We start from the raw sequence: 20,752 nt of genomic DNA on the forward strand, positions 1-20,752 counted from the left end.
GGCCGCTGTAACCGCATATGGGCGCTCTACAATTGTTTTCATCGAGCTTGGCGTCAAGATAAATGCGAAATATTATCGGCAAAGTATTCTGGAGGTAGCTTTGGAGCCGTGGGTAGACAAACATTTGGGTGGCAGACCATGGACGTTTCAACAGGCCTCGGCATCGTCTCACAAAGCTCGAGTGAACCAAGAATGTCTAAAAACCAACGTTCCGAACTTCATAACGTCCACAGAATGGCTCTCAACTTCACCAGACGCAAATCCGATGGATTATTCTCTTTTGGTCAATTTGGAGAGCAAGGTCCGAACTAAAAGATTCAGCAGTCTCGAGGCGCTGAAAAAAGCCATTGTCGGCGAGGGGGCCAAAATATTTACCTGCAAATCACATTCAGGCATCTTGCTATTCGTTTCAAGGCCATAGTCAAGGCAAAGGGTAATCATATGGAACAAAAGTAAATTGATTCTTAATTTTATATTATTTTCGCATATTTTTTACTATGAATTGAATAAAAGTAATTTTCCAAACTAGATTTATGATCTTTTTAATTGGTTACACTTCGAGTGCCAAACCCTGTAGATGGAAGGAGAATATATGTATAGTAGGTAAAGCTAAGAACGGCAGTGCTTTGCTATAGTTCCCAAGATTCGATTACATAAAATTTGCACCCTTATCCAGAGTTTTATCCGAATTAAATTATCTTGGACTAAGAAATTAATGTTTCATTTGGTTTAATTAAATAAAAATAAAAACTAACCTTTGCACAAGGACTTTTTGACATATCAAAATATTAGCTTCTTATTTAATTTCAATCATTTTTTTTCTATGGTCATGCTTGAAACGAGTGCTCGACATTTTTTTACATGGAAGAACAATCCAACAAAAAAATATTGTCAATGTGATTTTGAACGCTTCAAACATTCAATGAAATTTTTCTAAAGATTCTAATTGAAAAGTGTGGAATTTCGACGAAAATTTGTTGATTTTTTTGCAGAAGAATGGAATATATTTTTTATATATTGAGCTGCAACGTTCTTCCAACAAACCAACTATACACATATATATTTTTACTAGCAACCCGCCCTGCTTCGCACGGGTATAAAATATATACCCTATGTCACTCACTGAAAAAATGATTAAAATCGATCCAGTAGTTTTGGCTTATTCATTAGTGCCCGTGGCCCGCACGCGTTAAATTTGGAGTAAAACAATTCCCCTTTCTTTATAGCATGAAGATTTCCTGCTATCTGTGGAATATCTAAATTCATACCCTACACCTTAACATATTTCCTTTTTGCATTTTTACATATGTATTTATTTTATTTTTACAACAATTACTATATTACAGAATGTCTTTATATACAACGTTCATAGCTTTCACAATACAAACATGTTTTCTCTAGAGGTTACTCTTGAAAGAGCGGCATACAGTTGGCCATGTGAAAAACAGTCAACGCTCAAATCTAAGCCTGCAACGTTGAAGGTTTGACCCAGAGATTTATTAATGGTCATTGCAAAAGATGTCTTTACCGGAAATTGTAAGCGTTTAAATTGGAATGGTAGATCCGATGGTATCAGAGGGATTCGGGGAATCAATACATCTTCGCCGGTACCACATCCTGTGAGTATTGTGCACTCTATTATGAAAGTTTTCAGTGATTTTACCATCAAACGCGTGCCATTGCAAAGTTTAGGTGGACTTAGGTTTCTTAATAAAATAACAGGACAACCTATTTTCAGCTCCATTTTGTGAGGAGGGAGTCCAGACGGTTTCAAAGAATTTAGAAATTCTGTAGGAAATTGAACAGCTTCTTCCAAATCGAGAACAGTATCGACCGAGTAGTATATTTTCGTCGGCGCATCAACCTTTGAAATAATCAAGTTATTTACTTTATCTACTTGTTCGTTAGTTGGTGACAGAATAGCTCTTTCTTTAAAGCAAGATATTGTCTTATAACTTATGCTATCAATGTCTGGATAGACATTGTTGACTAACTCTTGGATGTTGTCTATCAAAACACAAAGGTTTTCTAGGTTAATCCTTCCCTCACTTTGTGTTAATTCTCCATTGCCAACTTTTAGCAGCATCTCTGGAAATAGCCTGTTCTCACGTGAAGATGACGAAACCCTCATATTAGTTTTAAGATCTAATTTATTGACATGCGACCAAAGGTGGGATCTTTTTAGCGAAGCATTTATTTCGTCAGCACGTGTTCCTCGAGTCACATCTGGTAGGATTTGACGGAAATCTCCTGAGAACAGAATTGTACATCCACCCATAGGTGAATTTTTGTTGTACAAATCGCGTGTTGTCCTATCCAATGCTTCCACAGACGTCTTGTTTGACATGATAGCTTCGTCCCAGACTATTAATGAGCAGTCACGCATCAATTTTCCTGTATTGCTCTGTCTAGAAACACTACAGACGCTATTATCATCATCGGTTGCGATTTTCAGCGGGAGCTTGAATGTAGAGTGTGCGGTTCGGCCTCCTTCCAAAGGAGTAGCGGCAATGCCGGATGACGCAACAGCTAACGCAAGTTTTCCGGTAGATCTCAATTACTAACTACTGATGAAATATCTTGAAAAATATTGTTTTTAATTATATGCTGTAAAGAGCCATATACATAGATCTATATGAAAACAACAATGTATTTAAGGTATTTAATTGGATAAGGATTAATGTTGTACCTATTTGTTGACATCGCTTCGAAAATAAGCTATTAGTTGTCGTAAAAAGTAAATGACAAAAAATGTTATTGTATGGAATCGATAGCAAGCTAAACGCGCTCCGAATCAATAAAAACTATTCAAAAACTGTATTTTAATTACAGTATGCAAAATTCGTATTAGTACACCCCCTAATAAATAAAAAAACCACGTATATTTTCAAATTAATTTTAAAACAAATGCTTGAAACCGTTTTATTTTATAGATAATTAACTAAAATAAGGCCAAATAAAAAAACCGCTCACAAAGTGTATTGAAATGCAAAAAAAAAAAAATAAGAAAGAAAAAAATGAACACTTTTCACAGAAGCAAAATTCGTATTAGTACACATGTATTTTTAATGATTTAAAGAGTAAATAAAAAATAGTTCAGAAAATTAATATTTTGTAGGATACCCTCGTTGCCTTAGAACAGCAGACAATCTCTTCGGCATAGATTCCACCAATTTTTTTGTGAGATTTGGAGAAATCTTCTTCCACTCTGATTTGAGGACTTTTTTTAAATGTTCTCGGTTCCTTATTTGATGATGTTCCAGCTGCTTTTTGAAAATCGACCATACATTTTCTATGGGATTAATATCCGGGCTTTGTGGTGGTGTTTTGAGATAATTTGGACAGTTATAAAGCATCCATAACCTTGTATCCAACGCCGTGTGCTTAGGGTCGTTATCTTGTTGGAATATACATTTTTTTTTGCAACCCAATTTTTTGGCACCTTTGCGTAGATTCTTTTTTAAAATATTAATATATTGCCTCGCAGTCATAATTCCATCAATAAAATGCAACTTTCCTACTCCGTTTGCCCCGAAACATCCCCATACCATCAGAGAACCACCACCGTGCTTGAAAGAAGGCTGCAGATTTCGTTTTTGAAGGCCAGTATTACACTCTCTCCAAATTTTTATGCGTCCATCGGACATTTTTATATTAAATTTACACTCGTCTGAAAAAATTACCCTTTTCCAAAACCGCTTATTTTTGTTTAAATATTGCCTGGCGAATATAACACGCTTTCTTCTATTGACTGAGCTTACATACATATGGTTTTCTAACCGCAGTTCTGCTTCTAAATCCCAATTTTTTTACATAATTGCGCACTGTTTGAGGTGTAACTTTGATAGAAAAGTATTTTTCTAGTTCTGCAGCTAGTGAAACTCCACTGACGGCGGGGTCTTTTCTCATAAGGCGTTTCAAATAAGTCTTGTGCCTCTGCCCAAGCTTTGCCCTGTTCACATTTCGAAGCTTTTTGTCAATCCTTCCACTGTCTCTAAAATTTTGACTAAGTTTTGTATTGTAGACACACTTTTCTGCAATGTTCTCGCAATTTCGCGTAAAGACTTTCCGTTTTTGTTCATATTTATTATTAATCTCCTAGTTTCGTTTGACTTTGGCGACATTGCAAGCTAACTCCGCGAACTTGAACAAATGGCTACTAAAACGCAACTGCCCAAGGTTAAACATTGAATCGTTTCGAAAATAAAGGTAAATACCAACAAATTGTTTACAAATTCAACGCATACTAAGTGTACTAATACGAATTTTGCCTGCAGTAGAAATAGCTACACTGCTACTAAAGCTATTTTTTTCAATTCTATGCAAATGTTTCGGAGTTTTTGTTATTATTCTATTTTTATATGAATTATACAATACCGCACTACGATTGAAATCAATTGCTTTAAAGTAAATTTGAAAATATACGTGGTATTTTTATTTGTAAGAGGGTGTACTAATACGAACTTTGCATACTGTATGTGCGATTTACTAATATAGAACGTGAAAATAGCGTTTTATTTCGCTGTAAAATTGTATGTGCATATAATTACATGGAGTTCAGTACATACATAGATACATATGTACACACGTCCGAAATGAAATAATGCGAGGGATTCGTAAATACATACATACATACGTCACCATACGATGTAATTCAACATTAATGAGGTGTGGTGAGATTATCGCTTAACGCCTGTTGCTTCATTCGGTTGACAGCGAACACACACACAAACAGCTTTTTTTGGAAAAAGAGCTGCTTTTGTTTAAACAATTTTGGTTAAATAACAAATAAATCAATTTTTTTTTTGATGCAGAACGAAAGTAAATATTTCAAAGTTAAACTCTAAGAAAGTTTCATTTTAATTGGTTGATTCGTTTATGATTTATGGCCGTGAAAACAAAAAAATTATGTTTTTTTGCCACATTTTGACCGATTGTCCCCCTTTATATATTTCTTCACATTATATAGATATAAACCTTCCTCTTCAATCAATCTATCTTTAAAAAAAAACCGCATCAAAATCCGTTGCGTAGTTTTAAAGATTTAAGCGTATACGGGGACATAGGGACAGAAAAAGCGACTTTGTTTTATAATATGTAGTGATGATATGTATATCCATATGTACATATGTACATCAGTGTCTTTGAATATGGAGCACATGTTTTTATTTAGTTTGCTTAATGCCGACATCTGAAATCATTAGAATGAACACTCGTCAGCGCTTTTTACTCATTGCTCATCACTCAGCGTTCAAAGCTCATCATCTGCTCAGATTCTATGAGCTACAATAAACGGAAGTACATTCATTGAAAAGCAAGAACAAAATGCATCAACTAAATACAAACATTTTACATATATAAGAATGAGCCATGGATGGATATCAGCGTTTTAGGGGTTTGGCGTCCATTACAGCCGGTTGCGTTGACAGTGATTATCAAAATTTGGAACAAATTTGATGGATCATTGAACGTTGTGACGAAATGTCGCGCGCACACATACACATATATACGATTAGTGACAATTTTGTTGTTGTAAAACAGCTCATGTAGCCAATGTACAATAATTATTTTTTATTTGCTTTTTTTGTTGTTGTTGTTGTTCTTGTTGGTTCTTGTGAAGGTCAATTGACACGTAAATTACTTGTTGCACGATGCGTCTCACATGGAATTTTAGCCGCAAATTGATTCTCATTTTGGATATTGTTTTGTATCGTTTTCGTTGTTGCTGCTTTTGTTGTATTTACTGTTGCGTACAATTGAAGACGAGTAAGGCGCGTTACAGCTGATTTTTATCATAATGCTCACATTGTTGTTGTTAGTTCGATTTTGTTGGGCTTGAATTTGAAAATCATTTTCGTTGGCGACGGACGCACCCATGGGAAAAGTTCGACTAAATTCGGCTATTTTTTCACAGTTCAAAAATTTTTTGGGCCACTGCGTGCATTGCAAGAATTCTTTTAGAGTTCAGTAATTTTGTAGGAGAAGGTCAAATGCAAATGTGTGAGTACAACCGCAACTGCCAAGTGTTTATGGCATCATAAAATTATACAAGTATTATTTTACAAAAAAAAAGCAAATCAAAGGGAAAATGATGTAACTTTACGTTATTACGGCATTTGACAAAGCAATCAATTACAGCACGCCCATTATTGAATTATAAATAAGTTTTGAAGTATCTTCACTTAACATAAGATTATCTTTGATTTTTGATGAAAAAAATGCTTTGAGTTATATGAATGTACGATAAAATTTGCAAATTTTGGGTATTCATTTTTATGCTACAAACAGACAAAGAATTTATTGACAACAAATTCGGACGTCCTCAACTACATTAGCGATTAGCGAGCAGAAGAGGCCATCTCTAGGGTGTTCAGTTGGCACATAAAGCAGAACGACAAGGGAAACAACCAAGAGATATACACTAAATTAAAACAACAAATCGAAAATTAGTCGAAGAAACAATAACAATTATGGTATCTACTCTTCAGTTGTAAATTTCCTCTTAAGTGTTCACAAACATCGACGAGACAAGATCGGCATAAGCTGCTGTTCGTTGAGTTGAATTTTGGGGAGGACTAAAGATTTCCCCTTACAAATTTAAAACTTCTCACCAAATGCTGCCCCTTAGCCGAGGTTAACTTAATCTCACGCCCTACTAAATACGGCCCAAGAAAATTATAATTTTGTACCCGAAATCATAATGAACGACAAGGCATCTTTACACTAATGGTGGCTTCCCTTTGTGCAATAATGTCGCATTTATTAATTTTCTCAGCATATTCACTTCTTAATCTGTTGTACTCTGACCAAGGGGATGTGTGTAAGCTCTACGAAATGTGAAGCTGAGTGTTGGAAAGTTGGTTTTGGGTTATCTGAGTACACAACATCTTGAAAATAGTGGTAGGAAAACTATAATTGCTACAAAAAATGTAAGTGAAACGAACTACAAAAAAATATTTTCTTACAAAAAATGTTTTCTTAAAAAACATGTTTTCTTAAAACAAAATGTTTTTTTAATAACATTTTTTTATTTCTTATTTATTTACTTTATGCAAAAAACAAACAATCTCCTCGGTTTGACCTGGAACCCAATGGTATGAAACATGCACCGAGCGCAGTAGTTTCATAAAAAATTCATGATTTCTCAACAAATTGGCCGGACACGAACAACCCTTCGGCATGGGATTAAGGCGCCAAATCTAGTTTCATAAAATCAATATTTTCTTAAAAAATTAAAAAAAAAATTTTTTTTTGTTAAAAACAATTTCTTAAAAAAAATTAAAATTTTTTTTTTTTAAATCTCTTAAACATTTTTTTTTAATTTCTTAAATTTTAATTTCTTAAACCAATTTTTTTTAATTCTTTTTTTATTTCTCATTTATTTACTTTTTGAAAAAAAAACATCAAAATTTTTCTCACGGAGTTTGTCCTGGCAATCGGGAGTTAACTGAACCCAAAATTTTGTTTAACTGCATATGTTCAATAGTTTACAAGTATAAACTGCCAACTATCTAATTTTCTTTAAAAAAAAAATATTTTCTTTAAAAAAAAAGTTTACTCACTTTATTTTTACTTCTTATTTATTTACTTTGAACGCTCCAGGCTATCTAATTTCCTAAATTATAATATTTCGTTAAAGAAATAAAAAAATAAAAAATTAAAAAACAAAAATTTTTTAAATTCTTTTTTTACTTCTTATTTATTTCCTTTTTGCCATAAAATGTACAGTACCTGAAATTTAACTGAAAAAAATGTTTTTTTTCACTCAGCTACGCCTTGGAATCGGAAAGTTAAGAGAGCAGTTAAACTCATCATTTATACAGTCGAACTTCTCTACAGTGAACTTCCATATAATGAAGCTCTCCTTATAATGAACTGGTTTCGAAGACACTGCTTTTTCGTTCTACTTTCGGTGTATTTTTGTCTCCTTATAATGAATTTCTATATAGTGAAGTTTTCTATATAATGAACAAATTTTACAGCTGGAAATTCAAGCGTCCTAAGTTTTTGTCTCCATATAGTGAATTTTTTCAAAAGTTTTCTGTTGCAAAAAATTACAGTTAGATGTGGACAAACTGTAATGAGAGGAATCCCAAAATTAAAACAGAAAGAGCTGAGCTATTACAGTTTTATTCAGTGATTGAAGTTAAAATGACGCATCGAAGCAGCATTTCGCTTGAAAAAAAGTTATTAATGATTAACAAAGTTAATGAAGGAAAGAAAAAAAAAAAGATATTGCCAGTGAATTCGGAGTTCTTCCCAGCACTTTATCAAATATTTTAAAAAATAAGGAAGTGATTTTAAAAAATGCGGAGGATTTGGCAGTAAATACCAAACGCAAAAGACTTCGACCTTGTCATTTTGAGGATATTGACGAAGCAATGCTGAAATGGTTACTCGTTGCACGTGGTAAGAATCTCCCTTTATCTGGACCATTATTGAAGCAAAAGGCCAAAGATTTTGCGGAAGCACTAGGACACCACGAATTTGAGGCAAGTACAGGTTGGTTAGACAAGTTCAAAAGTCGGCATGGCGTTATTCAAAAGACATTATGTGGGGAAAGTGCTGACGCCGACATAGAAAACCGTGATGAATGGGTAACGAACTTTTTACCGAAATTAATTGAAAATTACAACATTAACGACATTTTTAATGCCGACGAGACTGCTTTGTTTTTCAAATGCTTGCCAACTAAAACACTGGCATTCAAAAATGAAAAATGCTTTGGTGGGAAGCAAAGCAAGGAGAGAATAACTGTCCTGGTGGGAAGCAATATGACTGGATCAGAAAAGCTAAAATTGCTGGTAATCGGAAAGGCCAAAAATCCGAGGTGCTTCAAGGGAATAAAATCTTTAGGTGTCGATTATGAGTTTAACAAAAAAGCATGGATGACCAGTGAGATTTTTACGAAATGGATTGTAAAACTCGACAAAAAATTGTGTGATCAAAACAGAAAGGTGTTGTTTTTTGTTGATAACTGCACTGCCCACCCTAAAGATGTAAGAGACAAGTTGAGAAACATTCATCTCGCTTATTTTCCTCCCAACATGACTTCGTTACTGCAACCAATGGACCAAGGTATTATCTACAACATGAAACAACATTACAGAAAACGAATTTTAACGAATATATTGACTCAAGTGGATGAGGGAAATTCTGAAGAGGACCTCCTGTCAATATCGAATTTGGCTCCTTTACAGTCTTCATTTAAAAAAGTAGCAAATATCGAAGCATCGTTTGATGACTACGTAAATGTTGATAATGGTGTGCAGACTTGGGACAACCCATCCGAAGAAGATATTCTCAACAGCATTTTTGAAAGTCGCGGAGTTCCAGCTGAACCTGGTAAGCATTTATCTTTTTATAGTCAAGCAAAAATTGAATATGTAAATATTATTTCAGATAACGATGAACACGATTTGACCGTTGAAGAATTGGCAGAAACTGAGGAGGCATTACCTACGTGGATACAAGCTGCTTCATCCATTAGCGTAATTAGAACCTTTGTGGAAATGAGGAGTGACGTGCCGATTAATGTTTTCAACTCTCTACATGATTTGGAAGCTTTTATTGAAAATGAAAAATGGAAGACTGTAATTCAAACCAAACTCACTGATTATTTTAAATAAAATTACATAAAAAATCAATGTTTCTCTATAATGAAGTTTCTATATAGTGAAGTGATTTTCAGGTCCCGTGCGAATTCACTATATGGAAGTTCGACTGTATATCTAAAAGCACTTAGCCACATACTTGTATATATAAATATATTACTACGCGTCTAATAAATAACAGCAAACCCTACCTGAAATTAACGTTTAATTTGTTATTGATATTGATATTCAACAGCGCGCCTGTCTTTAAAACTGCCTAAAATTATGTAAGACAGTATTTTTCATCCAAGCGTTTAACAAATTCTTCAGCGCTTCTTACAGCACCTCTCGACTTGCGGTTATACTTGCATACGTAGATCGCCACTCAGTGGGAGTGATAGAGTACACCCAAATGAGTCAACACAACTGCTACTGCAAAATTGATTTTAAGAAATAACTGAGTAGTCAGTATGGAAATGTCCTCCTCATTTACATAGGAATATTTTTTATTAATCCCCAGAAGTGGTAGGCATTTTAATCCTCAAAAATGTATTAAGATAGTGTTACATTCGCTCATATCGCTACATAGGTATAGCAAAGTCAGATTCAAAACTTGCAAATAATTTATTAAGATTATTATACTATGTTTGTTTACTAATGTTCACTAACAGGAACTCAACCCCCTTTGCTTTGCCGGCAAGGTAAAGTTATTTTCTTTATTCTAATGCTTGTTCAGCATAAAATAATGTGGTTGTTGCATAATTTTATTTTCCTCCTGTGAACTTAGCGAAACTCATTCGCAAAATTCAGCTGGTGCGCAAGAGCATTACCAAAGCAAAAGTACGTTCACATATGCCGAGCTTAGCAATACATCCACAAAAATTAATCTACGCGTTTACAAATTGACAATCAGCTGTCAAGACTGGTTTGAAATCTTTTTCTTCCTAGAAATTAGTTTGGTGGAATATTTCGATGTTTTTGGTTTGTTTAATTATTATTGACGACTTGAAGAAAGGCAAAGAGAAGGAATAGTTAATGTAATTGCGTAATTTGCTCCTAGTAATAGGCAGATACAGAAAATCCGCAAACGACGTCTACTGAGGTTGCAAAAAATTATGGCAGCAAAACGCATGCAAACTTTGATATAACATTTTATAATAAGCGATAGCAACAAAGCGTCTTTTTCTGTAAAATGAATACTTAATTACTAATATCTAGCAAAAATTGTATTAGAAGAATATCTACAATTATTTTTGTTTATTTTTTACTTTAATCTTTTTAAACAGTTGGTTTAAACAGCGGACGCACGTTTCGTGTTTTGTTTCACTGTCAAACATCTTCAGTTTGGTCTATAATTTAACCATGAATCGTCTTACAAACGAACAACGCTTGCAAATCATTGAATTTTATTGTAAAAATGCGTGTTCTGTTAAGAAAGCGTAAGATCCACTTTTTTATCGAAAAATTGTGTTCAGCGGCGAAGCTCATTTTTGGATCAACGGGTACGTAAATAAGCAGAATTGTCGATTTTGGAGTGAAGATCAGCCAGAAGAATTGCAAGAGCTACCAATGCATCCCGAAAAGGTCACAGTTTGGTGCGGTTTATGGGCTGGAGGTATCATTGGACCGTACTTCTTCAAAGATGCTGCGAATCGTAACGTAACTGTGAATGGTGAGCGCTACCGTGAAATGATATCCAACTTTTTTTTGCCCAAAACGCAAGAGCTTGACTTGCATGACATGTGGTTTCAGCAAGACGGTGCCACATGCCACACAGCACGCGTAACAATGGACTTGTTGAGAGGCGAGTTCGGTGAACATTTTATTTCACGTTCAGGACCTGTCAATTGGCCTCCCACATCGTGCGATATAACGGATTAAAATTATTTTTTGTGGGGCTATGTTAAAGCTCATGTCTATTCAGACCAGTCTGCTTCAATTAACGCATTGGAAGACAACATTAAAGCATTTATATGTAAGATACCGGCCGAAACATTGGAAAGAGTATGCCAAAATGGGACTAAACGGATGGGCCATTTGAAGCGCAGTCGCGGTCAACATTTGCATGAAATAATCTTCAAGCAATAAGTTATATGGACTGAACTATCGATATAATAAAAATTTCATGCATTTTTCTGAATTTTACGTGTGTTTTATTGAAACACTTTCCTATAGCTCTTAAAAAATCACCCTTTATTTTAAGAGAAATAAGCCAAACAGGTCATTCACAGTGAAACACATTTGCAAACTAACAAACCGCCAAAGTACCGAAATTTGTCTGAGTACCCTTAATATTTCTTATTCTAATGAGACACAAAAAAGTTTGTTACAATTTTTTTGCTCTGATTATTTTGGTTATAAACTTTAAGATGACGGCACATATTCCTAGCTTAGTTTAAAAAATTTTTGAACTTTAAAAGCCTACTTGGTTTACTTTAGGAGTTGTTAGGTTGTCACCAGTTTAATTCAATTCGATACAAATGTCTTACAAATTGTTGAACTAAAATGCAACCGTCTTAGTTTTCTTTCGAAAGGTGAGGGGATCTATTGTTCCTTTCGAAATCATTAAGAAATTACGGGTGCTTTAAAGTAACGAGTACAAGTAGAACAATTAAAATAATGGAAAAAGTACGCATGTTTTTGTTTATTGGATTTATACAAAAAATTAGTTTAACTATAGAAATCTGAAGATCCTGTATACGATACCTCATCAACCATGAATTTATCAGAAAAGTTTTTGGAATACATTTATTTGATGAAAAAGAATTTCATTGAGATCATCTGACATTAGGTGAAGCGATTGGGCTGCAATTCCCCCTATCTGTAGGAAAAACAGCAAAAACAACGGCGCAATTTAGATGGAAAATAAATATTTCTGACTCGCAATATAAGCTCGGCACTGGAGGAGAGGTATTTCTAAAAACCGTTGAATTTGTGATTTGAGTTGATACCTAAGAAATTATGTTTTTTTTTCGAATATGGACCCAATAAAAGGCACGTCGATTTGCTGAAAAATTATGAAAAAATATGCAACTCGACTGTTACTGGGCTGTGAGCATGTTTGCAGCAATAGACTATAAAACTGCATACCCAGAAAAATTCTAAAAATGTTGGTCAAAAAGTTCAAAATTTTGATAGATTTTGAAATATTTTTTTAATTTTGTACAAAGTTTGAAGCTTTGCGTTATATTGCTTTCTTTGTAGTGTGAATTATATTTTTATAGTGGCGTGTTTATAATTTGGAAACAGAGTGTTTATGAATAGCCTACGCATTGAACGTATTTTGAGTAAAACGGCATCCACTGTTACATGAGATGTATTTTTTTTTTGCAAGTAGTACAAATATTTCTCACCTATAATTGCATTTATGTATGTATTTATGAATTATATTTAGATCACTTACCCGTATCCGCTCCACAGTCGTTATGTCTGCGGCAACTAAAGTGCTGATCAGCACAATAAAGAAACATAGTCTGAAAGAAAAGAAAAATGGAAAATAATATTAGCTCATTTATTCAAAGCAGCAGGGCATATTTGGCGTCAGATACAGGGTGATATGTTGGCGCTTACACATGATTATAAAGCCTCCACTTTTTCTCAAAAATCACAAATCAGAAGAGCAGAATTCCCCTTCGGAAGTGACCCAAAAATCTTCTTTCAAAATGACCGCACGAAAATCATTGAGAGATAATCTTTTTCGACATTAATGAGCATTTTCCAATCTCAATGGATAAGTGTTCCATATCTCTGAAATTGCAACACGAGCGCAAAACAACTTGACGCCGGAATGAGGCGTCCAAGCGACAGCCAATAGTGCGGCACTATTGAATATGCAGTTGGACCGCAAACCGATGAAGAAATGTGCGATATTTACACGCATGTATGTGTGTGTGTGCATTCATATGCCATATGAACACTGGAAGCTTTTGGAGGCGTTCAATCAGAGCCGTAAATGAACTGCAAAATCATCAGCAACAAGTGACTGACGACGGCAAGTCCAACAGAGATGCCAATATGTCGAGATGCATTATGCGCATTGTGTGTATGTATGTATGTAGTCGCGTTTAAAGCTGTATGCTGTAATGATGTGCTCAGATGAAGATGTTGCAATGCAAATTGAATTCATAAGTGAATTGAAGTAATGAAGTGATGAAAAATGTTCCAATTTTCTTATCTCTTTTCTTTCCTTCTTTCATTCTTGGTGAAAAATTGATTTTGTAGATGCAAATATGCTAGACGAAGTAAACTAATTCCATGGGATACAAGTATAAGTGCATGAGTTTTAAGTATATGAGTTTTAAGTATAAATTTGCATGCTGTCCATTCTACATTGGATTCGTAGTACATACATGCATACATACATACACACATACATCTATAAGTAATGCACAGTAATTGAACTTCCCGCAACTGCTGCTCTAGACTGCATTAAAAGGAGAAATGTATTTAGCTGTACACATACATACGTGCATTAGGGTGGTCCTTAATAAGTCAAATGCATTTGGCCACTGGGCGAAAGCTTTAACTGTCTCTCACCGGGACCAAAATTTGTACGATATTCCTCAACCGTCTCCAATCGGGAGCAAAATGGATGTGTGATATATCCAACTATAATAGCCTTGATTTTGGCTGTTAGATTTGAAAAAATTGTATTTGAATTTTTTGAGTAATTATGTGGTATTTTTTTACCACTTTGCGAAAGCTTTAACTGTCACTCATCGGGACTGAAATTTATATGCGATATATTCGAATATGGTCGCTTTCAAATTGCGGAAATTTACTATGCCATCGGCCCTTACTGCTTCCGAAATGAGAAAGGAGCTGCCGTCACGGTGAATGGCGGGCGGTATCGAGCCCAGGATGATAGATTTCCCAGGCTTGCTCTTTAACTACGGTGAAAAAGAAAATTGTGCGCATAACTTCGGCTGCTACGTCACAGAGTACTCGGCAGCCAAATTCTGTACGCTCATTTCGCCTTCATTCACACACTCGTCCAATCAGTCGTTGTCCAGACGGCAACAAAGTGCCATTGGTTGATTTTTTCGTTTATCATCAACACAATCTCTGCCCGCAAGGCCATCCTCCTCAAGGAGGTGACGGGTACGACGACCCCGCGGACCCTAGTCAAGATGTTCCTCGTGTCAGCGACTTTGTAAGAGTTAGCTAGAAAGTTAGGAGACAAAATCCAGCACATGTCTGTCCCATATTAGGCGATATGTTGGTCAGTGTTGTTCACGATGTTAGGTGCAAATATATGCAACGGGGTGCACGGCGAGTCCCTGGATAGGTCGTATGACTTTGCACCTGCGACCTCAAAGGGGTGATGAGAGTTCGCTCTGCCGATGTGTTAGCTCCGGTGTATATCAGTAACCAGCCGCCTTGGACCCTGGTCAGGAAGTCTTCATTGGGCGAAAGAGTAGAAGCCTTCGTTGCTCCGGGCGAGCGCCGGTCCGTCCGTGTTTTCCGGGATCGGTAAAGCGTAGGTCAGGCCTCAGGGAACTGGGGTAGGAGCATTGCCTCCGAGGGTACACCCGCTCTTGATTATTTCGGCCCGCCCCCCTGCACACGGCGAGCTGGTTAAATAAAAAAATAAGGAAAAAATTATGGAAAAAAGACAAAAAGAAGACAAACAGCAGTAGGCCATTAATTATGGAGATCTAGAGCAGAGCCCTTTCGTAAGAAAACCTCGATTGCTTCGCTCGCCACAACAAAAAGCGAATACGCCTCTTACGAGTGGATCCTTGCCATCAATAGAAAAATCAGAGACGGTCAATGAAAGAGCTGAAATGACGCCTCAAGAATTAGACGTAAGAGTAACGTCAAAAGAGGCTAAAAATACTGCAAATGCGCCCAATGCGCCGTCACAAACCCATGTAACTGCAAAGGACGCAAACACAGAAAGGAAAAAACTGCATCTCCGCGACAAGAGTTTATTGTCAAAATGCAGTTATATTGAAGAATAGGAATACATCCACGGAAATAAAGACCGGAATCTCAGAACTCGATGAACTATTCGACGTCATGAAAAACTGCAGAAAAGGTTGGATTCGAGCTGAGAAAATCGGTAAAGGTCGTCTCCTGCCGGACACATCAACGAAAGAAATCAGAGGGGACACCCCCGCAACAGCTCGAAAAACAGGTGTTGTCGAGGAGAGTACTCCTTTAACCGCAAAACGAAATACACCAAGTCCTGCCGCACCCGACTCTTAGGCGAAACTAAGAGTTCGAGAGCCTGAGAAATGGCAAGCTGACTGAATTTTTCTTTCCAAAAATTAATCGGCTAAACATCGACGACATTCGGTTTGGACGCGGCTGATCGAATAGATCACTTAACTCGCATCCGCGGTGGACATATACAGGAAATCATATTCAAAAAATAAATGCCATGAAATTATTTACCAGATTGTAATAAAAATGAATTCATTCCAAGAATATTTATTTTTTATATTATAGTTTGAATTTCTCAAGCTCTTAAAAAAAATACCCGGTACTTGTCTGGTGACAGATTTCTTTAAAAACCAAATTGCTTTTTTAGAGTGTGAGCTTGCCAAAGATGTAAACACATTAACACAACAGTTATATTTTCCGTTGTTTATTTGCTTTCCGCTGTTTATTTGCATTCCGTTTTGCGTAGATACTTTACAGTACCTTTGAGTTTGTTAAGTAAAGAAGAAAGTTATGCAGTTCTACCAAAGAGAGGACAAACCAATGCCTTTATTTATTTATTTATGTTGTTATTATTGTAATAGCCCTGCCAAGCGCTGATTAGTTTGGTGTTCCACTCAGATGCAATTTGGCTGCTTCTCACTCTGGATCAGCCATCTTTAACTCTGTCCAAAAGACAAACTGCGTCTTTGAAGGACTGCTTTTTAATTTTACGCGATTAAATAAGGAACTAAAAATCTTACATATGCACAAAAGTATATGAAAGAAGGAAAGTTCTATAGAAATTTATAATGAAAGATTTTTAATAGCAAATAAAAATATCTTTTGCTTCAATTTAATAATCATATAGGACTTAAGACCATTTTTTTTTTGGCTGGTGGGTAAGGTACGGTACCTAATGCGTGTGATCGTCGTCTACTGCGCCGAGTGTTGCAGCCAGCTTTCATGCTATAGGCTCGTCTGCTTGTGTCTTCTGTCTCTTCCTTTGATCTAGACTGACTGCCGCTGCTCCTGGATTGGAATCATCCTAAGCTAGGCTCTTATACTTTAGTAGAAATATCATTTCTGGAGGCACATCCCTCTTTATGGGAACCCTATTGAGTTTCAATGAAAAGAATACCACTCAAACCGTCTTAACCCATTTCCTCAGCTTACGTATCTATACATAGGTAGTTCTTGCACCAGTAAGAACCTTTTCCAAAATCTTGTCCTAAAATATAGATACTACATTTTAAATGAAACTTATGCACCACCTTTCACACTGATAATGGAGAAAAGGAGCTCTGAAGAACTGAAGATGTTTATCATCAAAATAAAATTATTTCGACATAAAATTTGCGCGACCAATTACCAAGTTTTTACTATTTTTTTGTATTTAATCTTTTTCGAATGTTTTTACTGCATTCTACAACAAAACTTAAAATAAAAAAAGAAAAGTTAGAAAGGAAAAGTGTAAGCTCGAAGTTGCTCAAAAATCGCATCGATTTTGACAATTTTTTTCACTGAATTATTGGGAATTCTCTTCCATATAAAGCACATTTTCGGTAGTTTATTGTAGGAAGAAACAAACACCTCATCAAAATAAAATTCTCAAAAATCAACAAGAATTTTGAGACACCTTAATATTGCACTTGCACCACTAATATTGATAGTGCTATAAAACTGCACGCCCAACATTTTTCAAAAAATTCTGAATTTAACATTTTCGTGTATTTTTTCGAAATTTCTTAAATTTTTGTGCATTTTGTATAAATATTTTTTGTAATAGAATATGGAAAACATAAAAACATCAAAATAAGACTTAAATATAAAAAATAAAAATAGTTAAAAATTAGTAATTCTTCGCGCTACTACTATTTTAAGCACAAGTGTATAAAAATTAGCAAATAAATATAGTATATCCCATATGTTTTCATACATGGAAATAAATCAATAGCAGCACACTCTTTACTAATTGTTATTTTTCTTTTTATTGTGTTTGTTTAATATATGTTACGAAAATATTTACACACCTTCTTCTCATATTTGTTCTTATTTAGATGAAATAGTGACGCATTACCCTCAAAAATAACAAGTGCTTGCTCTACACACATACATACATACATACATATGAATGTACGTACAATTATTTTAAAACGTTTTTGAAACAAATTTGTAACCCAATAAACATGAACTTGAGGTTTCATTGATAACAAATGTATTACATATAACTTCAGCGAGGCGATCCATAGAGAATCAAGCAATCCCGATAAAAGAGATGGTAAACACCTCGTTTTCAAATGTAATGCTGAAAATAATGAGAGTCTGGCACGATAAATAGAGAATCGAAAGATCGAAACAAAAATGACGGTGTAATAATGTAGGCCATTACTTGTGCAAAGAAAACTTTTTGGGAAGAGAAAACCTTCTACAGCCATCCAGTGCTGTTGATATAGTGGAGGAGAGAAAAGGGATCTAGGCTGGAGAATTTCTTCAAGTCAACCCCAAAGGGCTAAGGAGTCTCAAGCGCCTAGCCGCCAGAGCCGGACATTTGTAGACAAAGTGTTCAACAGTCTCTTTCTCTGCAGGATCCCCACAGCTTCTGCAATAGGAGTTGTACGGAATTCCAAGCTTCTCCGCATGAGTATCGATCACCCAGTGGCCAGTGAACATCGCATTGAGTTTGAAAATTGAATGGCGGGGGATTCGCATCACTTAAGCGTTCTGTTTCTATCGTATTGAGGTCATAGTGTTTTCGAAATAGCGCACGAGAGCTTCAATACGGAGGCGGCAGGGCCTTGATCGCAGCTTGACTATTGGAAAAAATATTAATGTCTCCCTCCCAACAGCGATCCCGAAGCATTTTGCATGCTTGCAAGACCGCGAAGACCTCTGCTTGAAAAACGCTGCTCGTTTCTAGCAGTTTAAAGGAGGCCGAAATGCTGGCTGATTTAGAGAAAACCTCCGCTCCCACTCCAGATTCCATCTTGGATCCGTCAGTGAAGGAAATTGTCTCCAGAGGCCAAGCTCCTTAAACCTAATAGCGCTCTGAGCAGCAATGGATTTAACCTGCAGATCCACAGGAAGTAAGTTCAGAATAACGTTGAGCGCAGCAGGGGGACATATTCTACAAGCACCAGTGATGCCCACACATGCAGTTCTCTGCACTCTTTCTAGTTTAGTGGAGTTGTAGCCCTTCTGAAGAGCTACCGACCAAACTAGGCAACCATATGTTAAAATTGGCACAACCACTAAGTTGTACATTCAAAGTATGGCACGTGGCTTGAGATCCCATTTTTTGCTGAACATAGATTTACAGGCGTAGAAGGCTATACTGGCCTTCTTAACTCAATTTTCAACGTGCAGCTTCCAGCGGAGCTTGGGGTCAAGTATTACACCAAGATACCTGACTTCCGATGCGAGTGTAAGACACTGGTTGTTTTGTCGTGAAAGCTTAAAAGGCGGAGGCTTGTATTTCCTGGTGAATAGCATCAACTCCGTTTTGTCAGAGTTGACTCTGAGACCGCAACTGGCAGCCCAACTACTGAGTGTAGCCAGTGCACCTTCCAAAATTTCAGACATTACTGATGGGAAGGCTCCTGAGACCATTAGGACCAAGTCATCGGCATATGCTTTTGAAACTTAAGAAAGTCAAAACCCTCTCTCCAAATAAATAATATGTCAATCCAACAATACTTTTGTTTAGAACTGCTTTACTTTGAGGAAAAATAACCCCGAAGTTTTTGTATACATTTTCTTTTTGTTTATTATTCTGTTCGATATTCTTACATTTTTTCGCATTCTTGCTTTTTGTCAACCATTTCTTTATTTATGAGCCTTCTTTAACTAACATCAAACTTAACAGAAGATTTTATATTGGCAGTAAAAACATTTTTGTTTTCTCAATCGCTTCTTAAACAATCGGGTTGATGTAACTGAGCTTTGTCAGTTGATACTCCATTTAAAATTTTGTTCCTAGGTTCAAAGTTAAGTAAGTTGAAATTGTAATTTGCAATTTCTTCTTCATCAATTCCTTTTGTCTCGAATGGAGCATGGGGCGTCCACCTTTCCACGCGTATTGGATACCTAGTTGTTGTTGTTGTAGCAGCACAAACATAGATGCACCAGAAATGCCTCTGGAGTGACAGTCCTTGGACGTATGTATATAAATCCGGGTCGTTCCGGTAACACAGAATCGACTGTCGTGGGAACGATTGGATACCTCATCTTCAGCTTTGGTAGCTCAGGTTACCAGGATGTGCCTCGTGTAGGTAAGAGTAAGAATGGAAGTTGTAGAATGCTGATAGCTACTTCCTCAGATTTCTAAAACCCCGTTACACCCCTTTCACATAAATTACTCCTGAGTTGCCATAGTTTCTTAATTAATAAATTTTTGTTAACGAATTGCTGAGAAACTGAAAAAACCACAAACGGTACTTTAAAGTGAGAAGCAATTTATCGTCTCGGTTAGGAAAGGGTACTCTATTGGTAAGATGAGAAAACTTCCCTTAGTATGATTTCGGCGTCACAAGGAGTTGATGAAAAAATATCGATATTGTAAGACTACGACATTTTTCGCCTTCTCTTTCCGACTGAAGGCTCTGTCAAATTTCATCATATACCTACTAGAGTTTTTGATATTATCAAAGAATTTGTCCTACCAAATTGTATCATATCACCAAAATCTAACATATTATATTTACCTGTGTCATATTCAATTATGTTACGAAAATTTAATTTTTATTCTTTAAAGTTCCACTTTATTTTATCTGCGCCCATAATTGTCAGAGCTATGATTACTAATTAATTCTCAAAGCCTTTGTTTTAAGCACTCCGATTCATCAGACATTGTTATTGCTTCCAAACATAACACGAAATAATATTAGGGAGAGTTGGATGTCTGAAGATAGCGAGAGTATCGCCTAAACTTCGGAGTGAATATACTTGCGACTTTATTTCAGCTTTTAATATAAAAGGAGCCTTTTGAGAAAGCCACTTATGAGGAAGAGCTTGTT

At 35.9% G+C, this 20,752-nt stretch overlaps 1 protein-coding gene across 1 annotated transcript in view; it reads right to left on the bottom strand.

Moving 5' to 3' along the window:
* LOC128864203 (thrombospondin type-1 domain-containing protein 4) overlaps positions 1–20,752 on the bottom strand; it is a 203,148-nt gene that overhangs the window by 125,194 nt on the left and 57,202 nt on the right. The window contains exon 3 of the mRNA XM_054103760.1: positions 12,997–13,066. Within this exon, the coding sequence (XP_053959735.1) occupies positions 12,997–13,066 (70 nt within the window). The remainder of the gene's footprint in view (positions 1–12,996; positions 13,067–20,752) is intronic.

The sequence above is a fragment of the Anastrepha ludens genome, chromosome 5 (genome assembly GCF_028408465.1).
Source record: "Anastrepha ludens isolate Willacy chromosome 5, idAnaLude1.1, whole genome shotgun sequence".
In the NCBI taxonomy this organism is placed as follows: domain Eukaryota; kingdom Metazoa; phylum Arthropoda; class Insecta; order Diptera; family Tephritidae; genus Anastrepha; species Anastrepha ludens.